Genomic DNA, 26,894 nt, shown 5'->3' on the forward strand with positions numbered 1-26,894 from the left:
TATGGCAAAGCTGATTGGACCATTCCTGTGATTATACTGAACTATACATGACTCGGTCTTGCTAGTAGTCCCACTCTACAGAGTATCCTTGCTGGCTCCATGATGTAAACGGTCAAGGAGGGAAAGCCCACTTGGCAAGGAACTTCAGGCACCTCTAAGAAGTGCAGGTAGCCCCTAGGAACTGAAAAATACTGCCAGCTAACAACCAGCAAATAGCCTGTGCCTTCAGCCCTAATGCTGCAGGAATTCTGCCAACAAACTGAGTGAGCTTAGAAGTAGATTTTTCCACAGTCAAGTGACGGTGTAGCAGAATATGCCACCCCAAAACACACCTGTTTGGTATAAAGATTATTTTAAGTTGATTTTTGTTGAGAGAGGAAAAAAAAAACACAGATGCATGAGATACTTTAAAAACAGTAGAATTTACTCTTTGATGAGAACTTTACATTTATAAGGGAGGCCTCCATTTGTAAGAGTGTCTCCTCTCCCTCTGTGTACCAGGAAGAGAAACACTCATTAAGGGAGAAGTTACCCACCTTAAATCTGCATATGAACCTTACCCTTGCTCATTATGTTTTTCCTGATAACCTCCTATAACTGGCCTCCCCAACCTCCAACGTATTTTTGTCTTTAGCTGAAAATAGTATTTAATGTAGCAGTTTAGGCCATTTCAGGGATTTTTTTACTCAGTTTTTCTGAGTATCTCCCATGTATATACAAAGTGTGCATGTTATTGCAAGGGAGCAAAATCTGCCAGCCCATAATGTATCTTTGCGGCAAGGATTAATTTAGGCTGATTATTTTTAAGAAACAACATTCAGTGAAGTTCCCCTCAGTGGCTCAGCGGTAATGAACCTGACTAGTATCCACGAGGACATAGTTTTACACCTGACTTCCCTCAGGCGGTTAAGGAGCCCACGTTCTTGCTGAGACCTGTGGCGTAGTTTGCAGAGGCAGGTCTGATCCAGTGTTTCGGCTGCTGTGGCTGACAGCTGCAGCTCAGATTCGACACATAGCCTGGGAACTTACATATGCCCCAGGAGTGGCCCTAAAAATAAGACCGAGAAAAAAAAAGAAAAAAAAACCGCTCAGGAAGTTTTTCTTGTTGCCTTTCCCCTGAGTGAGCTGCCTAAAGAATTTAGATAACGAGCTTGTTTCAGAATAGAACTATCATGAGAGGTATCTCAGGCCACAGGGTCGCAAGTGCAGATTTAAAGTAAGGAGGAGTTTAGGCTGGAGACAAGTTTGGCAGTAATTCAACCCTTCATTGGTTGGACTAGAGAAGATGCTCCATCTACTATGGCTAGAGGGGAAACTATGGGCAGTGAAAGAGTGATTAAAATTTTGGAAGGCAGGGAGTTCAAGAAAATCGGAGCAGAAGGAAAAAAAGACTAGCCCAAGGTGAACACAGTTGTTTCGAATCAGAAGTCCCCAAGGTGGCGATGGCAGAATGAGCTGAGACTGGTATGAGCAGCACCGCCCCTAGTGTTAGGTCCCTGTAACTGCAGGGGTGAAGTGGAAGCCTTGTGGGCTCCTGTGAAGTCCTTAGATACCAGTGTTTATCTTCTGGGAGTAATGTTAATCCAGAAAATATTACTCTGAGGGAAGGGGGATTTGTCATTTCCTGTTAGCCTCAACCCCTGAAGCCAATTAGGCTGCCATGTCTTTCCTAACGGAATGGCCCTAAGTTCGAGATTCAGAGAGGGCAGGATATCTTGAAGCGACATACATAAAGCATCATTTACCTCGTTTGGCATATAAAAATAAAATAAAATAATGTATGTGCCAATAATCATCAATGAAAAGATTCAGGAAGAAGAAGCAAGCTGAGTTTTAGCAAAACCAAAGGTTTTTGCGTGGGAGAGAAAACTGGAAGTGCAACCAGAAAGAGCTCTCAGATAATATCAGGAAGTGATGAGACTTTGTCTTTGATCTGCTGAATCATCCACCCAAGGAAGTAAAGAAAATTCTTTGAGGGTCTCCCATTTAACAAATGGAGCCAAGGAATATTATTTCATCCATTTTTTCAGAGACACCAGGCCCTGTTCTAGAAGTTGGGTATCCAGTAGCAATAGTGATTAAAATCGACCAAAACAGAAAAATACATCTCTCGAAAGACTTACATTTTGTTGAAGAGGGCAGTATGGTGAAGATAGTAAGCAAAAGTATCACTTTTGCTCAGGCCCGTGGCGCTGGCAGGATGGGCAAGTGTCACGGTCTTCATACTGCCAGGAAGCTTCATAGCCACTGACAGGACCATAAGTGGCACAACAAACAGTATAAGAAAGTTCATTTAGGCACAGCCCTGAAGGCCAATCCTTTTGGAAGTGCTTCTCATGCCAAGGGAATTGTGCTTGAAAAAGTAGGGGTTGAAACTAAACAGCCAAATTCTGCCATCAGGAAGTGTGTCAGGGTTCAGCTAATCAAGAATGGCAAAAAAATTACAGCCTTTGTACCCAATGATGGTTGTTTGAACTTCACTGAGGAAAATGATGAAGTTCTGGTTGCTGGATTTGGTCACCAAGGTCATGCTGTTGGTGACATTCCTGGAGTCCAGGTTGCCCAAGTAGCCAATGTCTCTCTTTTGGCCTTTATGAAGGCAAAAAGGAAAGACCAAGAGCATAAGTTTTGATGGTAAAAGCAGGATAGTAATAAATTCTCATATGCCAAAAAAAGTCTACAGCATGTCAGATCTTGGTACATATTAAGAAGAAAAGTATAGTAAATAGGAATAGGAAATTACCTGGGGTAGCTCAATTATCAAAATGACAATCGGGTCTATGGGCTCCAGGCCTGAGTCCCACCTGGCCCTTGGCTAGAGGGGTCTCTCCTGGACCATCCAGGCCAGACCCAGCCTGGCCCACACCCTTTATGTAGGCCCCCACTGGGCTGTAGACCCCTTCGCCTCCTGGGGACCCACTGGTCTAAAAAGTCTATTTTGGCCTGCAGTGACTGGGGACCATAATTGCAGGACACCATTTATGGGGTCAACCGGCCTATGGCGGCCTGTGTCTATAAGGGACTCTCATCGCCTGTGGGGGTCAGCCCCATCCCTAATGACCCATTTACAGGGTTTTTCATGTGTCTATAGAGACCACCCCCTTGGCCTCCAGAGGCTCTCAATAGTGGTGGTTCCCTTAGCAGGGACACAACTCTTGGACCTCCCTGGTCTACAAGGCCATGTCCCATCTGTAAATGTCACATGTGCAAGGTCTCAAGCCAGGTGGAAGGTCCTTTCCGGGTCTTTCCCACCCATCCAGGCTGTAAGAGTCAGTGTGGAAGGTGATGAAAGCCCTGGGCCGGGCTCTGGCTGCAGCTCTGGCTCTCTCTTTGGCTGTGCTGGGGCCACTGATCCATGGAGCCCAGGCAGGGGGCTGCAGGTAGGAGTGGAAAGTGCTTCTGGAGGCTTCAGGTTTTGTGACATGTGGTACGGGCAACTAAAGCAATGGCAATTGCCAGTGGCTCATCTGGGGTGAGTGGAGCCTCATGGGCACTAATTCATTCATCTGTGCATGCATCCTTCTGCTCACCAGGTTCCCAGAGCCTGCTTCTGTTCCAGGCCCTTTGCTCTAAAATGCAGCTAATTTGGGCCCTAACTTGGAAGGCTGTGAAGTCTGGTGAGGTGGCTGCATTCAGACCCAGGTGGACAATTACAAGCCAGGAACATTAGTGAGGGGTAATCTGAGAAATTATTAGAAACTCGGGCTCTGAGCCCAACCACCTCGCTTCAAATTTGGGTTCCACTTTACTAACTGTGAATTTGGGCAGGCGGCTTCCTTTTTCTGATGATCCCCTGCAAGTGGGGATAGTAATAGTACCTCACAGGGCTGCTGGGATTAAATGAGAACAGGTATTTATTGTGGCTGGCACTTAGTAAATACTCAATAAATGGCTTTAGAATTATTAAAGTTATTCTTTTTAAAAAAGTAACTCAATAACAGCAGTGTTTTCATTAAAAAAAAAAAAAAAGACATGGAGTGGCTCAGCGGAAATGAATGACTAGTATCCATGAGGACGCAGGTTCAAACCCTGGCATCGCTAAGTGGGTTAGGGATCCAGCATTGCAGTGAGGTATGGTGTGGTTCACACACACGGCTTGGATCCCACATTGCTGTGGCTGTGGTATAAGCTGGCGGCTACAGTTCCAATTTGACCTCTAGCCTGTGAACCTCCATATGCCATGGGTGTGGCCCTGAAAAAAAAAATGACAATCAAAGAAGGCCTCACTGACAAGACAAATACTCACATTGGGACCTCAGTGTCCCTCTTTACAAAGCATGGAGGTCCCATCCCAGGAAGGGAGCAGGAATTCAGCCACCCCAGAGCTTTACCCATCAGGTTCAGCCCCTGGGCAGCTAGTCAAATAGGCCCATGCGTCCTCTCAAAAATGACCATCAGGCTTATTTTAACAGAAGATGCAGCCAGTATAGGAACAGTTTGGCCTTAGGTTACCCTTCTCCAGTCACTGGCACAGATGCACCTTCTGAGAAGCTTCAGCCACTCTACGTTACATACTAACAGGAAAGAGTTCCAAGCTAGATAATGAGAAAAGAAAGGGGCAGAATCTCAAGAGGAACATAGCCATTGGCCTTTTGATTTAAAGGGGACAAAGAGAATCCATATGTATAAATTTTCGTTTGTATGAAGAAATTCCAGACAGATACACGGGAAACTGATAAACGTTGCTTTCTGTTATTGATGGGGACTGGCAGATGAGGGCTGTGTTTGAAGCAGGACAGCAATTATTAAACCCTAACAATGGGCTGCCTAAAAGAAACCTCAAAGCACAACCTTAGCTACAGTATCTCACAAGGCCACGAGATGGCGATAGCGTTTCTTGATTGTCAAGCCTGGGAGCGGGACAAGGGGACCCTGGAGGCCGTGAACTCCTCCCTGCGCAAATGACCTCTCTGTTCCCTAAGTTGAGGCGCTAGAATTTCTCTTTGCCAGCACTTGATCCCTCTCATTGTCACCCTTGATCAAAAGGGAATTATGTTCTCTAAGTGGGTTAAGTTTTTTAAAAGCTTGTATTTTGGGGGAAGTTGAGGGAGGCAAGGAAGGGATTAGGGACGTCTTGAAGTATACACAAAAGTACACAGAAGAGAATAACATACCTCCAAGGGCCTATCATTCATGCTTCAACAACTACCAATATCTTGCCTTGTTGTTTCATTATCCACAGTTACACTGAGGGGTAGGGCGACAGTGTAAAGAAATCGTAAAAACGTAATTTCAATCATGAGGATTTTCACAAACTTGCTAACAGATACAGAGTTAAACAAAATACAATATTTTCTCACCTAAGAAAAAAGATTTTTAATGATTTGTAATATTATTCAATATCTGGTACTTGGAAAAAATCCTCAATGGCCTCAAAAAAAAATTTTTTTTTACAATGATTTTGCCTGATTGGGATTTCAGTAGATAATGCAAAATGGCATTTGGTTGCTATGTCTTTAGAATCTATTTTAATGCTTAACGCTTAAACCAAATCTCCAACTTGCTCTTTGGAAAAGGAATTGAGAAACTATAATCTGGGTGATGGGAATTCTCATAGTCCATGGATTGTCATTGCTTGTAGACCTTTTCTGTGAAAAGGGTTAGGGGAAAAATTGTTTTCTAAAAAAAAAGGGGGGGATCATACCAAATACCGCTATTTTCCATTCAAATTTAAGTCAAAAGGGTTTTTGCTTTAACAATTGAATCTCTTTTATTCTGAAAATCTTAGTTTCTCATATGATAATAAATAACACATTTCCTCTATAGACAAACAGGAAAAAAAAGAAAATCTTAACAATTTAATTGTTCCGCACTAGCTACCAGAAGGAAAGAGAGAAGACAGGTTTGAACCTACTAAAACTTGACCCCAGGTGATGTGAAGGTCAGATTTTAGTAGACATAGACTTTTCAACCTCATTTAAAATTGATATTCAGTAATATTCTTCCCTTTCCAAATTAAGATCAAAGAAATTCTGATGCTGCAAAATAGCTTAAAAAGAAAATACTTCCTCAAATGAAGTATAAATAACACTATTATCTTTCTGGTTAGTACTTTTGTTTCTTAAGAAATCCACGGGAACTCCCCAAAGGATTTCTTAAACAAGAAACAAAAGGAACCTGAGAGTATCCATGAGGACGAGGGTTCCATCTCTGGCCTTGCTCAGTGGGTTAAGGCTCTGGCGTTGCCATGAGCTGTAGGGTAGTCACATAAGAGGCTCAGATCTGATGTTGCTGCAGCATTGCTGTGGCTGTGGCTGTGGCGTAGGCCAGCTGCTACAGCTCCAATTCAACCCCTAGCCTGGGAATTTCCATATGCCACTGTGGGTGTGGACTGAAAAAGACAGAAAGGAAGGAAGGAAGAAAGAAATCCTTTGGTACAGTGAGATATTTTCCTATCTTACCTCCTAAAAACTCTTAATTGTTTTCCTTTTACATTGAAGTGTCTTTTTTTTCCCTTATGGATAACCAATTGTCCTGATAAATTTTTGAACAGCTTATCTTTTCTTCGCCTCTCTCATTTCTAAAGGTTCAGCAAAAAATTAGACGTGATCCTTGGATTTCTATCTAATTCAGTTGGCAACTGTGTCCATCTCCGTGCAATATCACCCAGTAGTATAGCTCTATGAGTCTTTTTTTAATCATTAATCATGTCCTATCTCATCACAAGTTTCTTTGACTTTTTTTTTTTACAAGTTTGATCCTCAAATAAATGTTAGAATTATCTTCCAAATTCCAAAATTAGGATTTTGACTGAAATTTCCTGATTTGGTCAATCTTCCTTTAGATACTAAAATTTATGAAAATAAAATAAACACAGTAGAGTGAGCTTTGAGATGTAAGGATGGAAAATAAAACACTGCCAAGTTGGTTATTAAGCAAATTGCAGAGTTTACTGCTCCTTTTCTACCTCTTAGTTCTTTAACAAGTGTATTTTGACAATGGGAGAAATTATACTGATTCTTTGTCACTGTTCAGCACATATACAACATCCAACTGAACAAGACTCTAATAATGTGTCAAACTCCTAGCTGAGTCTCCCAATAATGGATAAGGCTGTTTCTTTATTAATGAAGGATGTGGTACACATTAAGACGCTAGGTCCCATCGATATTTTGCATTGCCTTACCTTTTCACTATGATGCATTGTTAAAAAGAAAAAAAAAAATCTGGTGAGATACGAGGTATATAGTCAACAAATCCACAGATATTCTTTTTTAGGGTCGCACCCATAGCATATGGAAGTTCTCAGGCTAAGGGTGAAATCAGAGCTATAGCTGCCGGCCTACACCACAGTCACAGCAACGCAGGATCTGAGCCCCGCCTGCGATCTACACTACAGCTCACAGCAATGCTGGATCCTTAACCCAGGGATCCAACCGGAGTCTCATGGGTCCTAGTCGGTTCCTTAACCGCTGAGCCACAAAGGGAACTGCCCAAAGATATTCTTGATAGCAACAGCATAACAGAGAGTGAAGCACATCTAAATCAAGAATAAGTGTCTATCTCAGTGAGGAAAAATCTCTGCTTCATCCATAAGTGGCTCGTAGGGCCACTAATCCTTTGACAGGGTGTCTCTGTTAACTTTTGAGGAAATAGGTATCTTATTTCAATAACCACTGTACATTAGTTTTTAAAAACAATTGTGTGCAGTAAGGAAAGGAAATATAATCATTTAATTTACCTGGAAAAAAAGTTCTTTACAGTGGATTCTTCTAAGGCAATGGTCAAGGAATTATTCTGGTTTGCGACCTCTGGGGAAGACCTGGCAATTAGTTCTAATTATTCTGAGCAACAAAAATCACAATGTACATTTTTTCAAATGGCATACTATGTTAGTTTAGATTTGAACCACTTTTTCTGAAGCTCATTAGCAATGAATTAAATTGATAGCATTTAGTTTCTCAAGCAAAGGAGTAAATCCTCCCCTTATTCATAACGGGATTCTAGCAAGGTTCAAGCAACCCAAAAGACGAAACTTTATTTACCTGGTTTATTTATCTCTTAGGCAGTTTAAGGGTTTTTTTCTTTTTTTTTTTTCTTTTTAGGCCTACACTGAAGCATATGGAATTTCCCAAGCTAGGGGATCTATTCGGAGCTGCAGCTGCTGGCCTTAACACCATAGCCACAGCAAAGCCGGATCCCACTGAGTGAGGCCAGGGATTGAACCCACATCCTCAGGGATATTAGTCAGGGTTGTTACCGCTAAGCAGCAGTGGGAAGTCCGAAGGTTTAATTTTCTGAGTAATAGATGAGTTGGCTGGGACATTTTCAACTTCGTAGTTTTCAAAAATTTTATCTTTACAAATTTTCATCTGAGGATAGACGATTGCCTTCTTTCCAATCCCTTTCCTTTTTCCACAAATTTTATTCTGATTTTTATATCCTATAAGGGAAAGAAACAATCAAAAAAAGTATTAAGCTTTGAAATTTTCATCTAATTATTTGGATTAATGGAGACGATGGGGCTCATGTGACAGGCGACACAAAGAGATAGTTATTTACAGGACTCCGTTACCATTAGTGTGGGATGAAGATGACGTCAGAAAAGAACTTTCACTCTTCCTTTAGTTCTCATGTCATAATGAGGGTACATTCTTTATATGGAAACATACAACAAACCAGTTAGTAGCAACTCAAATAGATATACAAGAATCTATGGAGGCTGTTTCCAAATGATGGACAAACTTAGAAAAAGCTCAAAAAAGGGAAGAAATTTCAGAGAGCAGCCAAGAGTGAAGTGGGCCTTGAAATATGGGTAGGCTTGAGTCAACAAAGGGAAAGAGTATATCTGACCAAGGGATTTCACAAAATATTAATCGCTTTTAGACATCACTACCATGCTAAATCTAGATCCACTTTAGATAAACTAGGTAATTTATTTACATAAATTAAACTCGTTTTAAAATTACTACCTAAACCAAAAAAACAGCCATAGTGGAAGCTTCTAAATGCTTTATGGATCCTGGCTTTTTACCTAAAAGAGACACGGAATTTTGAACAGCTATAATCTAGAGAAGCATGACTGCTTGTTTGGTGTCAGCTTCTTGTTTATGACAACCTGAATGATGTGGGATTTAGTTTCCTTCACCCGTTCCGGGCAAAGTCAAAATAGGATTTGAAATGCCAACCAAAGGAAATTTAAAATAGAATCTGATTTTTGTTTCAGAAGAAAGCCTGAGATAAATGCCCTCAGGCTTCTCTGCCTTCATTAGACCCCACAGAGTCAGGTTTCTGTTGCCACTGGGCCTCTGACCACTAGTGCCAAATAGGTGGAAACAAAAGTTTTAGGCGAAGGGGAAAAAAATAGCTTTTTTGCTTTGCCGGCAAAGGAGGCCACAGCAGACTAATGCTTTAAAGGCTGTGTTCCCTCCTTTGAGCAAGAACAGATGGTTTGATAGTTTGGGAGTGGAAAATAGGGCCACAGATTAAAATCAGAGTAGATGAAAGCTTGTATTCCTCTTCAAAGCTGGTGTTTTTGGCCCCTGGGACTGGTTCTAGTAGTCTTGAAATGAAGAAGGCTTCATCAAGAAGTTAACACCTTCCATTTGTTGGGGATTTTAGTTCTGCAGAACTTAAAAGATATTGTTCCATGCACTCCTGGAGGAGAAACCAGGACCCTGCCCCAAGGCTGCGCTATAGTTTCTCCATTGTTCCTCCATTGTCTCTGCATCCTCTCCCTTTCTTGACTAGCGACGGTTTCAACCTGCCCTTTGGAAACCACTGAAGGTCAAGGCTGAAGCCTATTCCCCTGCAGCAAAGAAATGGGGGGCGCAGAAAGGCTTTTGTGCACAGTAGCCCCTTAGGGCCGGGATCGGTTTCATTTCGTCTTTTAACGTCTCCCATTATACGGATATAGAGCAAGTGGAAATCAATATTCTAATTAAAAGTAAAAGTGTTTGTACTCCTCAAGCTGAAAATTACATTTCTTTCTCGTCAAAGAGAAATTCGAGAATAGAAAATCTCATTCTGGAGAGAGAAAAAAAAAGAATGAAAAGCAGAATGGTCTACACAAAATCTTTTACTCAAGGAACTTGTGTGCGCTGGTCTGAGAGAGGCGGAAAGGGGATCCTTTCAGCGCACAGAAACCCCTTAGTTTCCGGGATGCCGGCAACCAGACAGGCCGTGGAGAAGGGCGGCGCTGATCGCGGCAAATTTAACTGCCGGCGCCAACCTCTGCACCCGGGTAGGTAGGACTCCAGCTCTGTCCGACAAGTTACGGGAAATTTTTGATTTTACTTCCACTACTTAGCTGTAAAATCTATCAGAACTGATAGCTGAGCCCTTTTAAATATACTTAAGTTCCTAAATAACCGTGAAAAGCTCAGGATGAGGTTACACAAGGAGCTCGAGCTTTGCCAAGGTCAGATAACGTTACTCCTGTTAGTGGTCTCTTGTTATTTTGGGGACAGGAAGTTCTTTAAGACTGTTCAAGAAATTGTTCTGCTCGGCGACTAAATACCAAAATTACAAACGCCCAGCGCAAAAGTAAAAAGCACCAGCTCTCTTTCTGAAAGTGTGGGTGGCTCTTAAAAGAGCCGTTAGGATCGTTAGCAACCAACTCACTGTTTACTTGGCACTGGTGTATTTGGTGACAGCCTTGGTACCCTCGGACACGGCGTGCTTGGCCAGCTCCCCGGGCAGCAGCAGGCGCACGGCCGTCTGGATCTCCCGGGACGTGATGGTCGAGCGCTTGTTGTAATGCGCCAGCCGCGAGGCCTCGCCAGCGATGCGTTCGAAAATGTCATTAACGAACGAATTCATGATGCCCATAGCCTTGGAGGAAATGCCGGTATCCGGGTGCACTTGCTTCAGCACCTTGTACACATAGATGGAGTAACTCTCCTTGCGACTGCGCTTGCGCTTCTTGCCGTCTTTCTTCTGCGCCTTGGTCACAGCCTTTTTGGAGCCCTTCTTCGGAGCTGGCGCGGACTTTGCTGGCTCAGGCATAATTAAAAGCAGCTAAAAATGCCTCCAGAAAAAAGGAAAACCGCTATGACGAAGACACAATGTGTCCTTTTTATATAGAATCTCTTATGCAAATAAGGTGATTAGCTAAAGACTTTGTCTGATTGGTGGCTAATCAAGTAAAATGTCCGGAATTAGTTCTGTCCAATCAGAACGCAAGAGTCCCAAACTCGCGTTTTCATTGGTTAAATTAAGCCAAAATGTTAACCAATGACACGCATTCTTCTTCGCGCCCAATAAGGGTTATAAAAAGTGCCGCGCCTGGACTTTCGCTTTGCTAACTACCACAAGTGAAGCTGCTGTCGCTATAATGTCGGGAAGAGGCAAACAGGGAGGCAAAGCTCGCGCCAAGGCCAAGACTCGCTCCTCGCGGGCCGGGCTCCAGTTCCCGGTGGGTCGAGTGCACCGCCTGCTCCGCAAGGGCAACTATGCCGAGCGGGTCGGCGCCGGCGCGCCGGTGTACTTGGCGGCGGTGCTGGAGTACCTGACGGCCGAGATCCTGGAGCTGGCGGGCAACGCGGCCCGCGACAACAAGAAGACGCGCATCATCCCGCGCCACTTGCAGCTGGCCATCCGCAACGACGAGGAGCTCAACAAGCTGCTGGGCAAGGTCACTATCGCTCAGGGCGGTGTCTTGCCCAACATCCAAGCGGTGCTGCTGCCCAAGAAGACCGAGAGCCACCACAAGGCCAAGGGCAAGTAATGGCCTAGATTTCGGCGACACGCATCAAACCAAACCAAAGGCTCTTTTCAGAGCCACCCACATTTTCTGGAAAAGAACTTAACATCTATCTTGTTTGGGAAGATGAAAAGAGATTTAATGTGAAAATTTCCTTAACTTCTAGTTTGGTCAAGTCGAAGTGTGGTAAAAGGCTTCATATTTGAATTAAAAAGTAAAATGACTTCATAATGACACATTAGGTTCATTGGCTGTGGAAAGACGGGCAGCTGAGTGTTTGGGGCGGGGAGTAGAGACTATTTCTAGGGCGGCTTGTAAACTGTTTACTACAAATGAGCGGCTTTAAACAAATTCTCGACTCGGGAGGCCAAAAGTTCAAAATCTAAGTGCTGCTAGGGTTCCTGCTGGAGTCTTGAGGGAGGAATCATTCTGTACTTGCCAGCTTCTGGTGGTTGCCAACAATTCCTTGGTTTGTGGCAGCATATCTTCAATCTCCCACCTTCCCAGTGTGTCTCTCTGTCCTCTTAGGGATAGCCAGCGGTCGTTAGGTTTGAGGCCCACACTATATCCGATTGAAACAGTGGCATACGTGAAACATTTAAGCAAAGACAAGTTTCAGGAAGTTAATTAAGTTTAAGACCAAGAATGTATAAGCAAGATAAAGGACAGAGAAAGCAAGGGTAGAAAGTGAGTTCATAATCAGAGGTCAGGTCATGTAGGACTACAATCATGTAGGATTTTATATGCCATGATATAAGTTTGCAAATCATTCTAAGAGTTTTGAACAGAGGAATGGCATAACGTGATTTACACTTCTTCAAAAGTTCATTAAGGCAGCTATATGGTGAATACAACGTTTAGAAGTAATATAAATTAGAAGGTGATTGCAGTGGTCTTTTTGAGAGATTATGGTGGTTTGGCTTAAATTGGAGACAATAGACAATAGGTAAGGATACATTTTGCAGATATAACCAATATTTTGCTGACGGATTTGATATGTTGTGTGTAGGAGAGAAGAAAATAATTTTCTCTACTCTTCTGAATTCTCGTCTGAGACTCCCTATAATAAAGGACAAACTAACAGGAGGAAAACAACCAAAATTGTTTTAACATGAATACCTCATGTATACATGAGAGATACTTAAGGGAAATGAGTAAACTCAAGATGGCCCAAGCTATCACCTTACCTACCATCCTTGGCTAAAGACAAAAGAAAGATGTATGAGGATATTTGGGGGGGCGTGCGGACAGACATGGTGGGTGCCAGCAGGGAGAGAACAGTTAGTTATCAGTTTCTGATAAATTATCAGAAAAAAGCTTGGTAAAGAAAGGTAAGATTTGCTATGCAGATCAAAATTGGTGCCTTCTCCCATAAGATTCTTTAGTGATTTAGAATCACCCTGCTCTTCCTAGTATGGAAATGGAAACAAATGGAGCATTCCTCTAGAAATGTGTCTCTTAGAAAAAATGTTCTATTGTTTTCAGAGATTTTCCTATCTATGTTGTTACTCAAAAATAATTCAAAATTACCCTATGACAAAGAGGCATAGTTTGGGGTGGCATATTTACCACTCAACTGTGAAAGAACACAAAGATACAAAGAACGATACTTGATTTGAGCTGTTTGTCTCGACATGTTAAGTCAGTTACTAGGTTAGAAAACAGCCCACATAGCACCATATTTTTATAAAATAATATACTGTATTTTATAGAATAAACACTGTCTATTAATTTCAAGAATTATAAAGAATCTGACGAAGTTCAGCTGTCCATCCATTGCTAACCACTAGGTGTTATGCAAAAACTCATGAAATCTTATAGGGAGGGAAGCTAGTAGTTGGTGGGAATTTTACTGATTTTTAAAGCAGAAATGGGTCAGTAAAATATACTCCATTTAACTGTTAGGAAAATATAATCAAAAACAAAAGAAGAAAAAATTATTGAATAAACTTAATCCCTATTTAGGGTACCATTCTCAATACAGGCGCTTTTTAAAGTGATTCCAGAGAGAGAAAGAAATCTAATCTCACTAAAAACAGGTAAGTGACATTAGGAAGGAAACCAGGAAATAGAGCACTATTTCTTTGCCGATTACATTCCAAAGAGAAAATTCCAAGTTCCTTGGAGAAACATTCCTGAGTTGAGAAGCTGGCAAAGGGCTTAAACGCCATTAAAAGGATTTACCTACCTTTGAAAAGGAAAAAGAAAGAAATTTTTAAGGAGAAAAAGGAAAAGAAAGGGACTCTCGGGGAGAATTAAAGCTATTATTTTCAATTTGCTTTGAAATGAACTTGTTGAATTAACCTATGTACCCACTTTATAAAATATACTGAATTTTGTTCCTGTTGGTTTAATCCATTTTTTTAAAGTTTTATTTCTTTTACAAAATCTATAGTTTATTTTGAAAATACTGTAATACAACCTTACTAAAACTAACTTTCTTTTTTTAATTGTTATTTCACCAAAACTAACGTTCTTGAAAATAAATGATTTCAAGAAAATCATTGAATGACAAGGGTGTTACATGCTAATGCTGAAAGAAGTGACTAAAATTTCTAAATTTAAGCAATAGTAAAATTGTCTGTATATTTTAAAAATTGAGTATATACAAGCAAGAATGTTTGAAATATATCATTCTTTTAATAAAGGTGTCTTAGAAAGACAGAAATATACTTTCTTTTCCCTGCATTTGAATTTTCTACTTGTTCACTGATGACAAATTGCTATTCTAATTAATGAATTTTTAAAAATTAAATTATATATTACCTAGGAAAAATTGAGACATTTAAAAACCTGGATTCTGTATTTTTCAGGTTAAGAGTACATAGTATTTAAAAAACAAGTTTACACACTAATAAATGTATCAATTTAATTCAGTTTTTACCAAGGGTACTAAAAGAATTTCTTTGTTGCAGCTAGTTAAAATGATTTATTTTTCAAGAATGGTATAATAAGAGAAATTATTTGAAAGAAAAAATTATGAGGTAGGAATTCACTGCCAAATACTAAAATATTTTTCAACATTACAAATAATTAAAAGCCTTAAGCACTACACATAGACTGATCAGCAGAACAATAAAAACTCAAGAAATAATTTTAAGTAAAATATTCAATGTAGGATCAATTAAGTTTCTCAAATCAGTGGAGAAAATATTTAATATGTTATACTGATCATACACCTGGTTAATTTTTTAAAAGTTAATTCTCTATACAAGAAATCAAGTTTGGATTGTTAACAGAGTTTAAAAAATTTTTAATGGTTCTATTCATTATCAGTAAAATAATGGGAACTTATGGAAAATGAAAATTGATACCCATTTGGTGGAAGAGAATATGGCAATATACCTGGAAAATCTTAAAATTCTCTATTATCCCATCTTGTTCTATTTCTAGAAAGTTAGTATATTCCCCCCATAATATCAAGGAGAAAAACTTCACAAACTGGCCTAATCTTATGCAAATACTGTTAGAAAAAAAAATACCGTATATAGGTAAAGAATCGGAATACTTTATTCTCTGTGCTATTTTATGTACCAATACAATATTAAAGTTCTGTTTTTTCATGAGGGTAAGGATCGAAACACAACTAATGAGAAAAGGAGGGGAAAAGAGACTAGGTATTGAGGAAACAAAAGAATTAACTGAAAAAGAACAAAAAGGAATAGCACCGCCCTGGGTTCCTTTTTAGGTCCCCTCCCCCAATGCAGAGGAATTCCCGCCACAGCTTTTCAGTTTTCAATCTGGTCCGCAGAAGATACTTTTAAATGGAAGCTCCAGCAGCTAACAGCACTTTAGCTCGCTGGTTTCCTCAGGATGTCTGGCCGCGGAAAGGGTGGAAAGGGCCTAGGCAAAGGGGGCGCCAAACGCCACCGTAAAGTGCTGCGAGACAACATCCAGGGCATCACCAAGCCCGCCATCCGGCGCCTGGCCCGGCGCGGCGGCGTCAAGCGCATCTCCGGCCTCATCTACGAGGAGACCCGCGGGGTGCTGAAGGTGTTCCTGGAGAACGTGATCCGGGACGCCGTCACCTACACCGAGCACGCCAAGCGCAAGACCGTCACCGCCATGGACGTGGTCTACGCGCTCAAGCGCCAGGGCCGCACCCTCTATGGCTTCGGCGGCTAAAAGGAAACCTGGGATCCTGATTATTTGCTTTAAAAGGCCCTTTTTAGGGCCCCCAAGCTATCATTGAAAGGGCTGAAGTGACTATCTCGGGTAGACTAGCGTTTTCCCATTTTCAATGGGTCATTAAGTGGCGTTCTCGGGTTTAAGTAGGGTGTGGTGTGGAAAATAACTATTGACCTTGGGATAATAACCCCCCCCACCGGTAAAACCTGTTAAGTAAATGCGGATTAGAGTTGTATTGCTTGTAACCCTGTTTTGAGCTTAGAGGTCCCTGCAATGTAGAAGATCTTCATGTCAGGAACTGAAGGAATGACCACATTTTTACAAAATCTTTTCCCCAGTCTTTTTGGTGAGCCCTGCAGACTATTTCGGCGGGCCGGGAAGTCTGGGCATTGTGCCACCCCAAGTGGAGTGTGGGAAAAACTTGAAATGCTGGGCAAAAGAACAAGTGCACCAGCGCCTGGAATTTGAGTCCACCTAATACAACAGGATTCATTTTCACGCCAACAAGTTTAAACCTAGATTCAATGTGTACTTGCAGCTCTGTTATTGGCAATTTAGTGGCTCTTAAAAGAGCCTTTGGGCTTAAGCTTAAAAATTCTCACTACTTAGTAAATTTACTTGGCGCTGGTGTATTTGGTGACAGCCTTGGTACCCTCGGACACGGCGTGCTTGGCCAGCTCCCCGGGCAGCAGCAGGCGCACGGCCGTCTGGATCTCCCGGGACGTGATGGTCGAGCGCTTGTTGTAATGCGCCAGCCGCGAGGCCTCGCCCGCGATGCGCTCAAAGATGTCGTTGACGAAGGAGTTCATGATGCCCATGGCCTTAGAAGAAATGCCTGTGTCAGGGTGGACCTGTTTCAGCACCTTGTACACGTACACCGAGTAGCTCTCCTTGCGGCTGCGCTTGCGCTTCTTGCCGTCCTTCTTCTGCGCCTTGGTCACGGCCTTCTTAGAGCCCTTTTTTGGGGCAGGAGCAGACTTCGCTGGTTCCGGCATGATTCTGAGACTTGAAAACCTTCTTCACAAAAAGGTAGCGAAAAGTAAGCACGCTCTAAAGTGCCCTTATTATATAGAACATTTGATGCAAATTAGGCGACTTCCAGCTCCTTGTCTCATTGGCGGCCGTTTCGAGATAATATCAGGAATTAGTTCTGTCCAATCAGAACGCAAGAGTCCCAAACTCGCGTTTTCATTGGTTAAATTAAGCCAAAATGTTAACCAATGACACGCATTCTTCTTCGCGCCCAATAAGGGTTATAAAAAGTGCCGCGCCTGGACTTTCGCTTTGCTAACTACCACAAGTGAAGCTGCTGTCGCTATAATGTCGGGAAGAGGCAAACAGGGAGGCAAAGCTCGCGCCAAGGCCAAGACTCGCTCCTCGCGGGCCGGGCTCCAGTTCCCGGTGGGTCGAGTGCACCGCCTGCTCCGCAAGGGCAACTATGCCGAGCGGGTCGGCGCCGGCGCGCCGGTGTACTTGGCGGCGGTGCTGGAGTACCTGACGGCCGAGATCCTGGAGCTGGCGGGCAACGCGGCCCGCGACAACAAGAAGACGCGCATCATCCCGCGCCACTTGCAGCTGGCCATCCGCAACGACGAGGAGCTCAACAAGCTGCTGGGCAAGGTCACTATCGCTCAGGGCGGTGTCTTGCCCAACATCCAAGCGGTGCTGCTGCCCAAGAAGACTGAGAGCCACCACAAAGCCAAATGAGGGATGAGGTCAGAAAAAGCTAAGAAACAAAGGCTCTTTTCAGAGCCACTTACGCTTTCAGAAAAAGCTGCTACACATAATCAGCTGTGTTTTTTCCAAGGCATCACCGCGCTTCTCAATTTTGGGCGGGAGTAGAGAAATTCCAGTGGTGACTTCAAGAATGTAGCCTAAACTGAAAGGACTTAGAAACTGACAAAGGATTGTATGTCCAGGAAAGTTTTGTTCAGAAGTTGGGAGGTGGAACAGCTTTGAAGGAATATTCTGATTAAGTGACCTAAGCAAAGCAGTTTTTTTTTCAAACGATGAAAATTTTCAGGTCTACTCAGCCATTTATACTCTTTAGAGTTTATTCTAGTGGGAGTTTGTTGACTAAAATCCATGCGGAATATCCTAAGTCTTCAGTAAATTCTTAGCCCTATTATATTCACTTAATGCATTCTTAAAGTTGGTAACTCGATACAACAGTTAATGCAACCTAGAAAGTTCTACCTCCCTGCAAGTAGGTGCGGGAGCCATAAACGTGTAAATATGTGGTGTGTAAGGTGACATGTGTCCTGTAAAGTACATAGACAAGCCATAGCATATAATGGGGATTCCTATTTTAGATAAAGTAGAGAAGCCACTTTAAGGATGTTAGGTGGCCTGACATAAACTGAAAAAAAAAAGAGATTTGGCTAGAAAGGAGTATTGTCAAGTCGGAGGAACTGAAAATGAAAAAGTCTTAAGGCAGAAAAATTTGGGTGTGTAAATTGATGCGTATAAGCAATAGCAATCAGGCTCAAAACCCTTATTTCTGAGATGATGAAATTTGGTAATACAGATTAATTAGATAGAAAAAGCTTTAAAACCCAACCCACTTTTTTAAGGACACCATAAAAATAGTATTGACTTTATTATGTGGTTCAAAAACTGGAAGATTTAAGAGAATATAGTTCATAATTCAATCCAGGATTCATTTGCACCTCCTAGTCGTTGCTTGCAGAAGCCCTGCTGAATGAAATGATAAAATGCCAGCTACCCCAGAAAAAAATTATAGTGGTATAGTCCTATAGGTTGGGTTCTCTGGAAGCAGATGCTGAGATGGACTTTGGGGTGCAAGATGTTTATTAGGGGCCAATTTGTGTGAAGGGAGGGAGGAACTAGGATTGGACAGAGGAGAAGGTCAAATCACAATACAGGCCAGACAAATAATGTGGGAAGCAATGGAGTTTATGTGGCCTGTCAGGGTTGCCTCACATTGGGTGAAAATATCCCTGGATCAGCCTTTATTTCCCCCACTTCGTTCTGCCACTGATGTGGACTGCCCTGAGGAAAGGGGTGCCTTGAGTAGGGTGGAGCTGTGCAACTCCAAAGACTGAAGGAGCTGAGAGCTGCTGATCTACAAATTGCACTCTGCACTTGGGCAGCAAGCCCTTGGTGGGAGCTCTGGATACTGCATTTCCATGTCTATGACAGACATTAAGGTGAATATAAATATCAACGTTGAGTAATGTCTGTGATGGTATTTGTAAAACTAACTTGAGTATACATAGGTGGTGTTATTTCTTTACGTTCATGGGGGAATTTAAAGGAGATAATGTGGGGTTTTTTTAAGAGATATAAGAGAACTTTCTAAAAATCTTTACTAATTTCATATGTTCTTTAAAGAGTTTTAGATGCCTCAATCATTGCAAATGGAAGGTGCTATAAAAACAGCTATAAGAAATATGAGTGGATCTTCCACTGGCCTTCTCTCCAGATCCAAGCAATCACTTCATTTACCCAGTCCTGGGAAATAATCCAGTTTTGTACCATAATGTGAAAGTTTCAAAGCTTCAGAATGAATAGTTGAGGCCCCAGAAGGAGAGGAAAAAGAATGAGCCTTCAAAGAAAACATGGAAGAGCTACTCAGTACAGACCACTTATGGACCACATATATAATATAACATGAATGCATTTGAGATGGGTATCATAGCAATTACAGTTTAGAAAAGAAATGCTGGGAGTTCCCTGGTAGCCTAGTGGTTAAGGACTTGGCATTGTCTGTGTGTTGTCTGTGTTAAGGATTCTCTCCTCTGTTAGCTGTGGCTCAGGTTTGATCCCTAGCCCAGGGAATTTCCACATACCAGGGGCATGACCAAAAAAAGTAAAGAAAAGAAATGCTATGGGACTAAATGTTTGAGTTCTCCTCTCCCCCATTTACATATTGAAATCCTATCCTCCCAATGTGATGGTATTTGGAGGACAGGAAGGTAGACTCCTCACAGTGGGCTTCACAATTTTATAAGAGGAAGAGACCAGAATCTCTGCACCCAGTCCTGGAGCCCACAAAGAAGAAATCATGTGAGCACACAGAGATGGCAGCACCTACAAATCAGGAAGCAGACCTTCCTTGGCGCCTTGATCTTGGACTTTCCAGATTCCAGAACTGTGAGAAATATGTTTAAGCCCCCCGCCCCGGTCTATAATATTTGTCATAGCAGCCCAAACTGAGTAAGACAAGAAAGCACAATATAATTCAATCAGATTCTCAGTCTGTAAGAGATGAGTAAAGCTATAAATCAAGACGTTAGCTCCCTCAACACAGATCCCACACATGACTATCTCTTAACTATCTGGTTTTACGGACTTTGGTTTAAGGTGTGTAAATACTTGAGTAGGAATTGTCAACTGAAAAAAAATATGCACAACTTAAAGTTGAGAGTCAAGGTTTTTGGGGGGCAAAAAGGCCTGTAGCCTGAGGGGGCTGCATTTCAGACAGCCCTGAAATACCACTCCAGAGAGGCAGAGGGAAATGTCAGTATATGTGTGATTTGGGTGAAGGGGGAGGTACATGCAACCAAGCACACCTTTTTATAGATGGTAGCTTCTAGTCTCGTGAAGGTTACGACTAGTCACCAGGAGCAGGGGTCACTATGAAGGATTTTGGTGTTTTTCTAGATATGAGGAGAAGCAAGAATTGGGCTCATAAAATCTTCTGAAAATATTGATCTTAAAACCTGTTCTGCCAGTTTTCCCAGAGGACAGAGTGCCTCACTCCCGATTTCCATCCACCCTGCGCTCTTTTCAGAGGGTCAGCATCTGCAGTGTCTCATGATTCAATCCATGTAGAGGCAGATGGCAAGTGCCAAACTCCAGGTCACAGAATGTTAAAGGGCTATGTTGAAAAATTTGTACAAGGACAATTGTGCAATCACTGATTTGTTGGGGAAAGAGATTGATTGATAACCACAGATAATTCATCATTTCTATCAGGTTATTTAGAGCCTCCTTCATGGTAGAAGCCCTCTGGTGGTCATTCAGGTGTAACACATAGTATTGACTGTCCATTTATATCACACTCCACAAGACACACATGATAACAATTTTCTACTCACATATTTCATGTCCTTCACTAGCTGGCTAACTCATTAGTCACTGACTATAAATTAGTAAAGATATATATAGACTTGCTTTTCTTGCATCAGGCCAGATTCCCTGCCATAGGAAGTGGACAACCAGATGTACCATCCAAAATTCTGACATGGAGGATTTCTTTGCATTATTCTCTCTTAAAGCTTCCCATCTCTAAGTGAAGGTGTAACTTGTAGTGCACAACTATCCAGTTCTACAGTATTAAAATGCTCTGTAAGGCCAATCAAAACAGGCACATAATTGTTAATCCTTTGTTAACTGGTCAGAGTTTACCAAGAGGTTATGAAAGAGTTGAAGGAGAGGCAGCAAAGCAGTAGGAACAGATAGCACAGGAGTTTGAGCATTATGCATGCCATTCAGCCATCTCAGATCTGGTCTGTCTATAGAATTTTGTTTTAAAATGAAATTCTACTGTGAGTATCCATCTTTGTAATTCAATAGATCATAGAATACTCAGTTTCTGGTGAATAGTTGGGGGCACATATTTACTTGCCGTCCCATTGTCAGGTGTTCAATAACTAAAATGGTTCAGTAGATGTCAGCAACTACTTTTCAAATAAATAATAGTTGTCATCAGAATAATATTTGGCCTTATTCTAAATCCCCAGATATGATACTCATCATGAGCTTTGTGAGTCTCCTTAGAGCCTGTCTGTCTGCCATGTATAACACCAGACCAGTGGCTCTTACGTGTCATAATACCCAAATGGCAGGGCATGGACTTCACGATGGGGTCCATGGAAAGCTAGCTGAGCTTGCAAATTATCCAAGAGCTGCTGAGGGTAGCATGATGGAATATGGTACACATTGCCTTGGGGAAATATGACCATAAACTGAAGGACAATAGTGTCAGTAGCTCAAAGGGTAAGTGAGAGCGAAAGAACATTTATTTCAGGTGAAAGAAATAAAAGCTCGTAGGAAAGATCCTACAGAGATTGGGGTGGGGAGAGGTTGGGGGAAACCCACCTGTGGCATGTGAAAGTTCTCGGGCCTGGGATCTAACCCAAACCACAGCAGCAACCCAAGCCATCACAGTGACAAGACTGGATCCTTAACCTGTTGAACCACAAGCGACCTCCAAGACACTTTTTTAAAAGTTATTTTATTGAAGTATAATTGACTTAAAATATTGTCTTAATTTTAGGTGTACAGCAAGGTAAATCAGTTATACATATACATATATCCACTCTTTTTTCCCATATAGGTTATTATAGAATATTGAATAGATTTCCCTGTGCTATACAGTAGGTCCTATTTTTTAAAATAATATAGGAAAGAGAGAGGGAAGTGTTGCTGGAGTTATGCCCCTGAGTAAGAGAGTTAAGTTTTAAATTTATTTATTTATTTATTTATTTCGGTCTTTTTGCCATTTCTTAGGCTGTTCCCACAGCATATGGAGATTCCCAGGCTAGGTGTCGAATCGGAGCTGTAGCTACCGGCCTACTTTAGAGCTATAGCAACGTGGGATCCGGGCCACTTCCGCAACCTACACCACAGCTCACGGCAATGCCAGATCCTTAACCCACTGAGCAAGGCCAGGGACCAAACCCTCAACCTCATTGTTCCTAGTCGGATTCGTTAACCACTGTGCCACGACAGGAACTCCTTAAATTTATTTTTTAAAGAAAATTTGTGAAAGTCAGAATTAGAAAAGTTCATGGCTTTGATAAACATACAGCTGGAAGGTTGGATTAGGCCACTCTGTCCCTTATCCTCCTCAGAATCACTGTAGCAAATGTGTCAGACAAAAATCCTCAGAAATAAAAAGCACAAGAAAAAAGGCTATTTTCTAGGCCTGTGCCACATCAAGGACTAGCATATAGGATTAGCTTTTCTCTCTTATAGAGAAACACATGGAAATCAATCCAAAAACATCCCAGCAGAAAATGCCTAAAAGCACTTGTGTCCACAGCACCTTTCTAAATAGAGTGAGGGGGAGTCCCTGAGTGAAAGAAAAGGAAAGGTCCAGCTGGGAAGGGCCTGAGACTGAAGCAGCCCCCATTCCCCTGTCTGGGCTGCATTTCCTTTCCTTCAACTTAACTGAGCTCATTTCCTTGAGAATAAGAAAATCCCTAGGTCTCTTCTCTAACTGAATTAATACAGGGAAGCAAATAATTCTTCAGCAAACCTGCTGGTAATTAGGATGGCTTTGTGTGATCTAGAAGAAAGCAGATAAAGAAAATTGCAGAAAATTAAAGACATCGTTTTGGCTCTGCTGAGAAGCTTCGTAGGGACAGCTGCTGAAGTAATTCAGAAGCCCTTTGCTTTCATTATCTGTCACTTCTTTCCACCCACAGCCCTAATCTGAGACTCATCCTTCATACAAAATAAAGTCATGTGCTTGGCCACAAACTGTTGGGGGAAGTTGCTTGCATAAAGCATTGCACTGGAATCTCCATGCATTCATTCATTCTGCAACCCAACAACATTCATAAAGAGCTTGTCAACTGTGGAGGCCTGGTGACAAACAGGACAGTTACCTCTTTCTGGAGCAGAGTTGGGGAGGAAAGAGAGGAAGGAAATTACATTAATTAAAAAAAAAAACACCAGTAACTAAGACATCATAAGAAACTGATAAAGGGGCATTGAAGGAAAAGTAAAAAAAAAAAAAAAAAAAAAAAAAAGGATCATGGATGGAACAGAGAAAAGAAAATTTGACCAGGACGGGGAGGAATCCGTTGTGTGGAGGGGTCCGGTCAGGAAAAGCTTCGGGATGAATTCAGCAGAGAGCTGAAGCTTGAATGAAATTTAACCAGGTAAAGAGAAAAAGTGAAATCCATTCCGTATCAAGGAAAGAGCACTTCCAGGACCCTGACTCTCGAAGGCAAATTCACAGAGCTGTCTGCGAGGGGGTAGGGGTGGCGCATAAAGCTCCAGGCCAACAAGAAGCACGATCCCCTCTCCCCCACTGACCACCTAGGTCAACTGGAAAAAAAGAAGTTTCAGTGAGGTCTGAGCATCCTAAAACAATAAACATTTTCTGACAGTTTCAAGTGGGCGGGCTGAGTCTGGGTACCCAGTCAGGATAGTGGCACGTCTGTTCCCCTGAACTCACTTCTGGCACCTGATACGATGCCAGGTTCTACACCAAGCACCCGGAGATTCTGACTATTTTAGCCAAAAATGACCCGGTAGGGTTCGATTCGAACGAACACCCTCTCCATTCCTCCACGCTTTTTTTTTTTTTTTTTTTTGGCTGGGGAGCGGGGGGCACGCCCACGACATATGTCGGCCATGGTTCTAACCCAAGCCACTGCTGTGACAACGCCAGATCCTTAACCCGCTGCGCCACCGCAGAATCCCAGGACCATCCTTTTTAAAACTAAGCAAGAGACCCGCATGGATTGGGAGCGAAAGCGAGTAGAGAGTTTGAAAGTGTTACCAATCCCAGGAGAGGAACAGCCTTGTTGGGAAAATTCCACGCAGTGAAGCAAGTTTTGTTCCTTTGGCTTGTTTGCCAGGACCAAAATATTGGGAAATGAAGGAGCAGAATAAGGCAGTAAATTAAGAAGGCACCTTTAAATTAGCATGGAAACACGAGGTGCCTGTTTCTCTGGATGACGCAAGTTCCCGAGAAGAGAGCAGAGGGAGGAGCAAAGGGAAGAGAGTTCAGCCGTCTGCCGTGATCGTATAGTGGTTAGTACTCTGCGTTGTGGCCGCAGCAACCTCGGTTCGAATCCGAGTCACGGCAAGATCTTAACCCCTTCTGCACACTTTGCGTGTGGTTTTTGTTTTAACACTGTGGGGGCCGGTCAAACAGAAGGTGTCCATGGTTTTTGTTTTTCTCCAATGTTATTCTTCCCGACCATAGGCAAGCCCCACATTCCTGCTGGCATTGGCTGGAAGTCCCAAAGAAGAAACTGAGGCAATAAAGAATAAAATTAGAAAACTTTTCCTTTTAAATACATGAAATGACTGTTCAAATGCAGATCCAGGTATATTGTGGCAATCTTTCAAGGGAATGATTATGAATCACACATTTCTAACTATGGTGACCGGGCCAGTGCTGAAACACTGTAAACTTTGATAATCTGGAAAAAAGTGGAGAAACTTTTTTGGGGGGTGGGGGATTATGGTTCAGAAAAATAGCCACTATCTCTAGCAGAAATCCATGGACTATGGCCCAGAGGCTGTCTCCTAGCAAGAGCACTAGGGTCCTGAATCTGACCCCAAATTAATTTGTAGTACCAGGTAAAGGATAAGGGAAAAGACGACCTACACATCGTGATTTGCTCAAAAAGCGGAGTGCTTGCTTGGCATGTACCCACGTGATACTTGGTGCCAATATAGGTTTCTATTATACATGTCAGGTCCTCTCGCTCACAATTACATTGTGCAGCTTTGAGTGACATCACTAGCAAATCTGGTACAAACTGAGCAAGGGAATTATGAGATTAATAGTTTGCCCTCCTCTATGGCACTCATGGCCCTTTTTTTTTTTTTTTTTTAATTTCTCTCTGCCTCCTCATCCTCCTCTCTCAAGGGAAGTTAATGAGAGTTACCACTTTCTACAGACGCTGAAGATTTAAAGACATAATATACATGACGGCACTAGCTCAGTGCCAAAGACATGTTAAAATAAGCCATTGTTGTTATTGTTAAATAAATAACTAGCCTTGTGGTTTGTGCTTTTGTGCAGTAGTAATGTTGTAAACACTGATGGCAAACTCAGCATCTGTTTAAAGTGACTACAATCCTCAGCTATTTTGATGGCGATAAAACTAATTCCAACTGTGACAGAAAGTTTTGTCCATCCTCAGAAAGAAGTTTCGTTTCAAAATTTCAGACAGGCTATTTATCAATACAGTGATTCAAAAATATTTGCCATAGTAGGCCATATATTTGAGGAAGTCACAGGGGTCTTGGGGAAAAAAAAAAGTAGATCATAGGAAGAATGGCCACAAAAATCAGGGAATTGGGGAAGAAAAAAAAATTACACCAACAGAACCTTCTTCTCATATCAGCAAAAACCCAGAAGGAGCATAATAGGCATGGTTAATTTCTCTCCAGTGTGCAGCAATCGGCCTGTATCCATAGAACCCTAGCCCTCCTTCACGTTTAAATGGAATTCGTATTTTGGAAAGATTTCCTAAAGGGAATACAATGGGCTTTTTCTTCTAGGCCTTAGCAAGACTTAAGAAAGCACTTTCCTGCCATTGAAAGAAGTCAGGGACTAGCTAGACCTCATAATGAACCTCAATCAGTAAAGCTGAAAAATGTATATGTCCTGGCCTTGTGATGAAATAAGTATGCAGCGGAAGCTCGTGGCTCACTTCAAGATAAATCAGAGGCACCTCCACTCTTGATTAAGGAATAAAGTCTCAACCTCAGCCATCACAACTCTCCAAAAGCATTCTTATTATATCCTTCAGCCTACTTGGTCTTTCTTCTGAGTGTGAAGATAGGGGAAGGCAGACCCCTGTAGACAGAAACTGGAAAAGGAAAGATATGATAGCAAACTCTAATCTGAGCTGGAATAGGTAAAAGCAATCTCAATGAAAAGAAAGAGGAGAGTTCCCACTGTGGCACAGTGGGTTAAGAAGCTGACCGCCTCAGCTCAGGTCACTGGGGAGGCCAACAGGTGCGGGTTTGCTCCCTGGCCTGGCACAGTGGGTTAAAGGATCCGGCATTGCTACAGCTACGGTGAAGGTTGCAACAGCAGCACGGATTTAACCCCTCGCCTGGGAACCTCCATATGTCACAGGGGCGGCCACAAAAAGAAAAAGAGGGAGAGAGGGAGGAAGAGGAATGGTGATTCATATTGATTCTGCCCCACAGCTAGGATTTTAGCAGTTCTGAAAGGATGAAAATGCAGCCTAACCCTCCAAGACCCCAAGAAGGTAGTAAAGAGCCCTAACTCCAGCTTCCTAAAAAACCCTAGATGCCCCCGAATTCCAGACCCTGCTCCCTGCCAGTAAATCGGTAGAAGGTCACACTTCTTGCTGTTCCAGGGCCTGCTCTCTGTATGAAACTAGGTGAAAGGACGTAAAATAGGCCCTTGAGTGCGTGATCCTGGCCTAAG

The 26,894-nt window shown here is 42.3% G+C and overlaps 5 protein-coding genes, 1 non-coding gene and 1 pseudogene across 8 annotated transcripts in view; 5 read left to right on the top strand and 2 right to left on the bottom strand.

Moving 5' to 3' along the window:
- The window catches only part of H2BC11 (H2B clustered histone 11), a 21,872-nt gene extending 10,878 nt beyond the window's left edge, over positions 1-10,994 (bottom strand). The window contains exons 1-2 of one of the 3 annotated variants that reach the window (XM_084967663.1): positions 10,564-10,994; positions 7,977-8,383 (exon numbers count right to left, since the gene is read on the bottom strand). In XM_084967663.1, coding sequence (XP_084823789.1) covers positions 10,567-10,947 — 381 coding nt within the window. In that variant the 5' untranslated portion in view covers positions 10,948-10,994 and the 3' untranslated portion in view covers positions 7,977-8,383; positions 10,564-10,566. Of the gene's footprint in view, positions 1-7,976; positions 9,749-10,563 lie in introns of those variants that run through there. The other 2 variants (XM_084967664.1, XM_084967665.1) reach the window with 2 other exon arrangements.
- On the top strand, positions 2,200-2,625 carry LOC146401244 (small ribosomal subunit protein uS12 pseudogene; annotated as a pseudogene).
- A 247-nt stretch (positions 10,995-11,241) lies between the features above and the next one.
- H2AC11 (H2A clustered histone 11) lies at positions 11,242-11,875 on the top strand. Its single transcript, XM_021099839.2, has one exon. It carries the CDS (start codon positions 11,276-11,278, stop codon positions 11,666-11,668), a length of 393 nt encoding a protein of 130 aa, XP_020955498.1. The 5' UTR covers positions 11,242-11,275; the 3' UTR covers positions 11,669-11,875.
- Positions 11,876-15,432: 3,557 nt separating this feature from the next.
- On the top strand, positions 15,433-15,934 carry H4C9 (H4 clustered histone 9). Its single transcript, XM_021099849.2, has one exon. The coding sequence runs from the start codon at positions 15,458-15,460 to the stop codon at positions 15,767-15,769; it is 312 nt and encodes a 103-aa protein (XP_020955508.1). The 5' UTR covers positions 15,433-15,457; the 3' UTR covers positions 15,770-15,934.
- A 391-nt stretch (positions 15,935-16,325) lies between these two features.
- On the bottom strand, positions 16,326-16,813 carry H2BC12 (H2B clustered histone 12). The gene has a single exon (XM_021099845.2). The coding sequence runs from the start codon at positions 16,765-16,767 to the stop codon at positions 16,387-16,389; it is 381 nt and encodes a 126-aa protein (XP_020955504.1). The 5' UTR covers positions 16,768-16,813; the 3' UTR covers positions 16,326-16,386.
- A 245-nt stretch (positions 16,814-17,058) lies between these two features.
- H2AC12 (H2A clustered histone 12) lies at positions 17,059-17,531 on the top strand. Its single transcript, XM_021099840.2, has one exon. The coding sequence runs from the start codon at positions 17,093-17,095 to the stop codon at positions 17,477-17,479; it is 387 nt and encodes a 128-aa protein (XP_020955499.1). The 5' UTR covers positions 17,059-17,092; the 3' UTR covers positions 17,480-17,531.
- Positions 17,532-24,491: 6,960 nt separating this feature from the next.
- Positions 24,492-24,563, top strand: TRNAH-GUG (transfer RNA histidin (anticodon GUG)). Its single transcript has one exon. It is a non-coding gene; the product is annotated as a tRNA-His (tRNA).
- The last annotated feature ends 2,331 nt before the right edge of the window (positions 24,564-26,894 follow it).

This window comes from Sus scrofa, chromosome 7 (genome assembly GCF_054392235.1).
Source record: "Sus scrofa isolate SSC_HxYL_T2T_F1_AM1 chromosome 7, Sscrofa_HxYL_maternal_Yorkshire_Landrace_v2.0, whole genome shotgun sequence".
NCBI lineage: Eukaryota > Metazoa > Chordata > Mammalia > Artiodactyla > Suidae > Sus > Sus scrofa.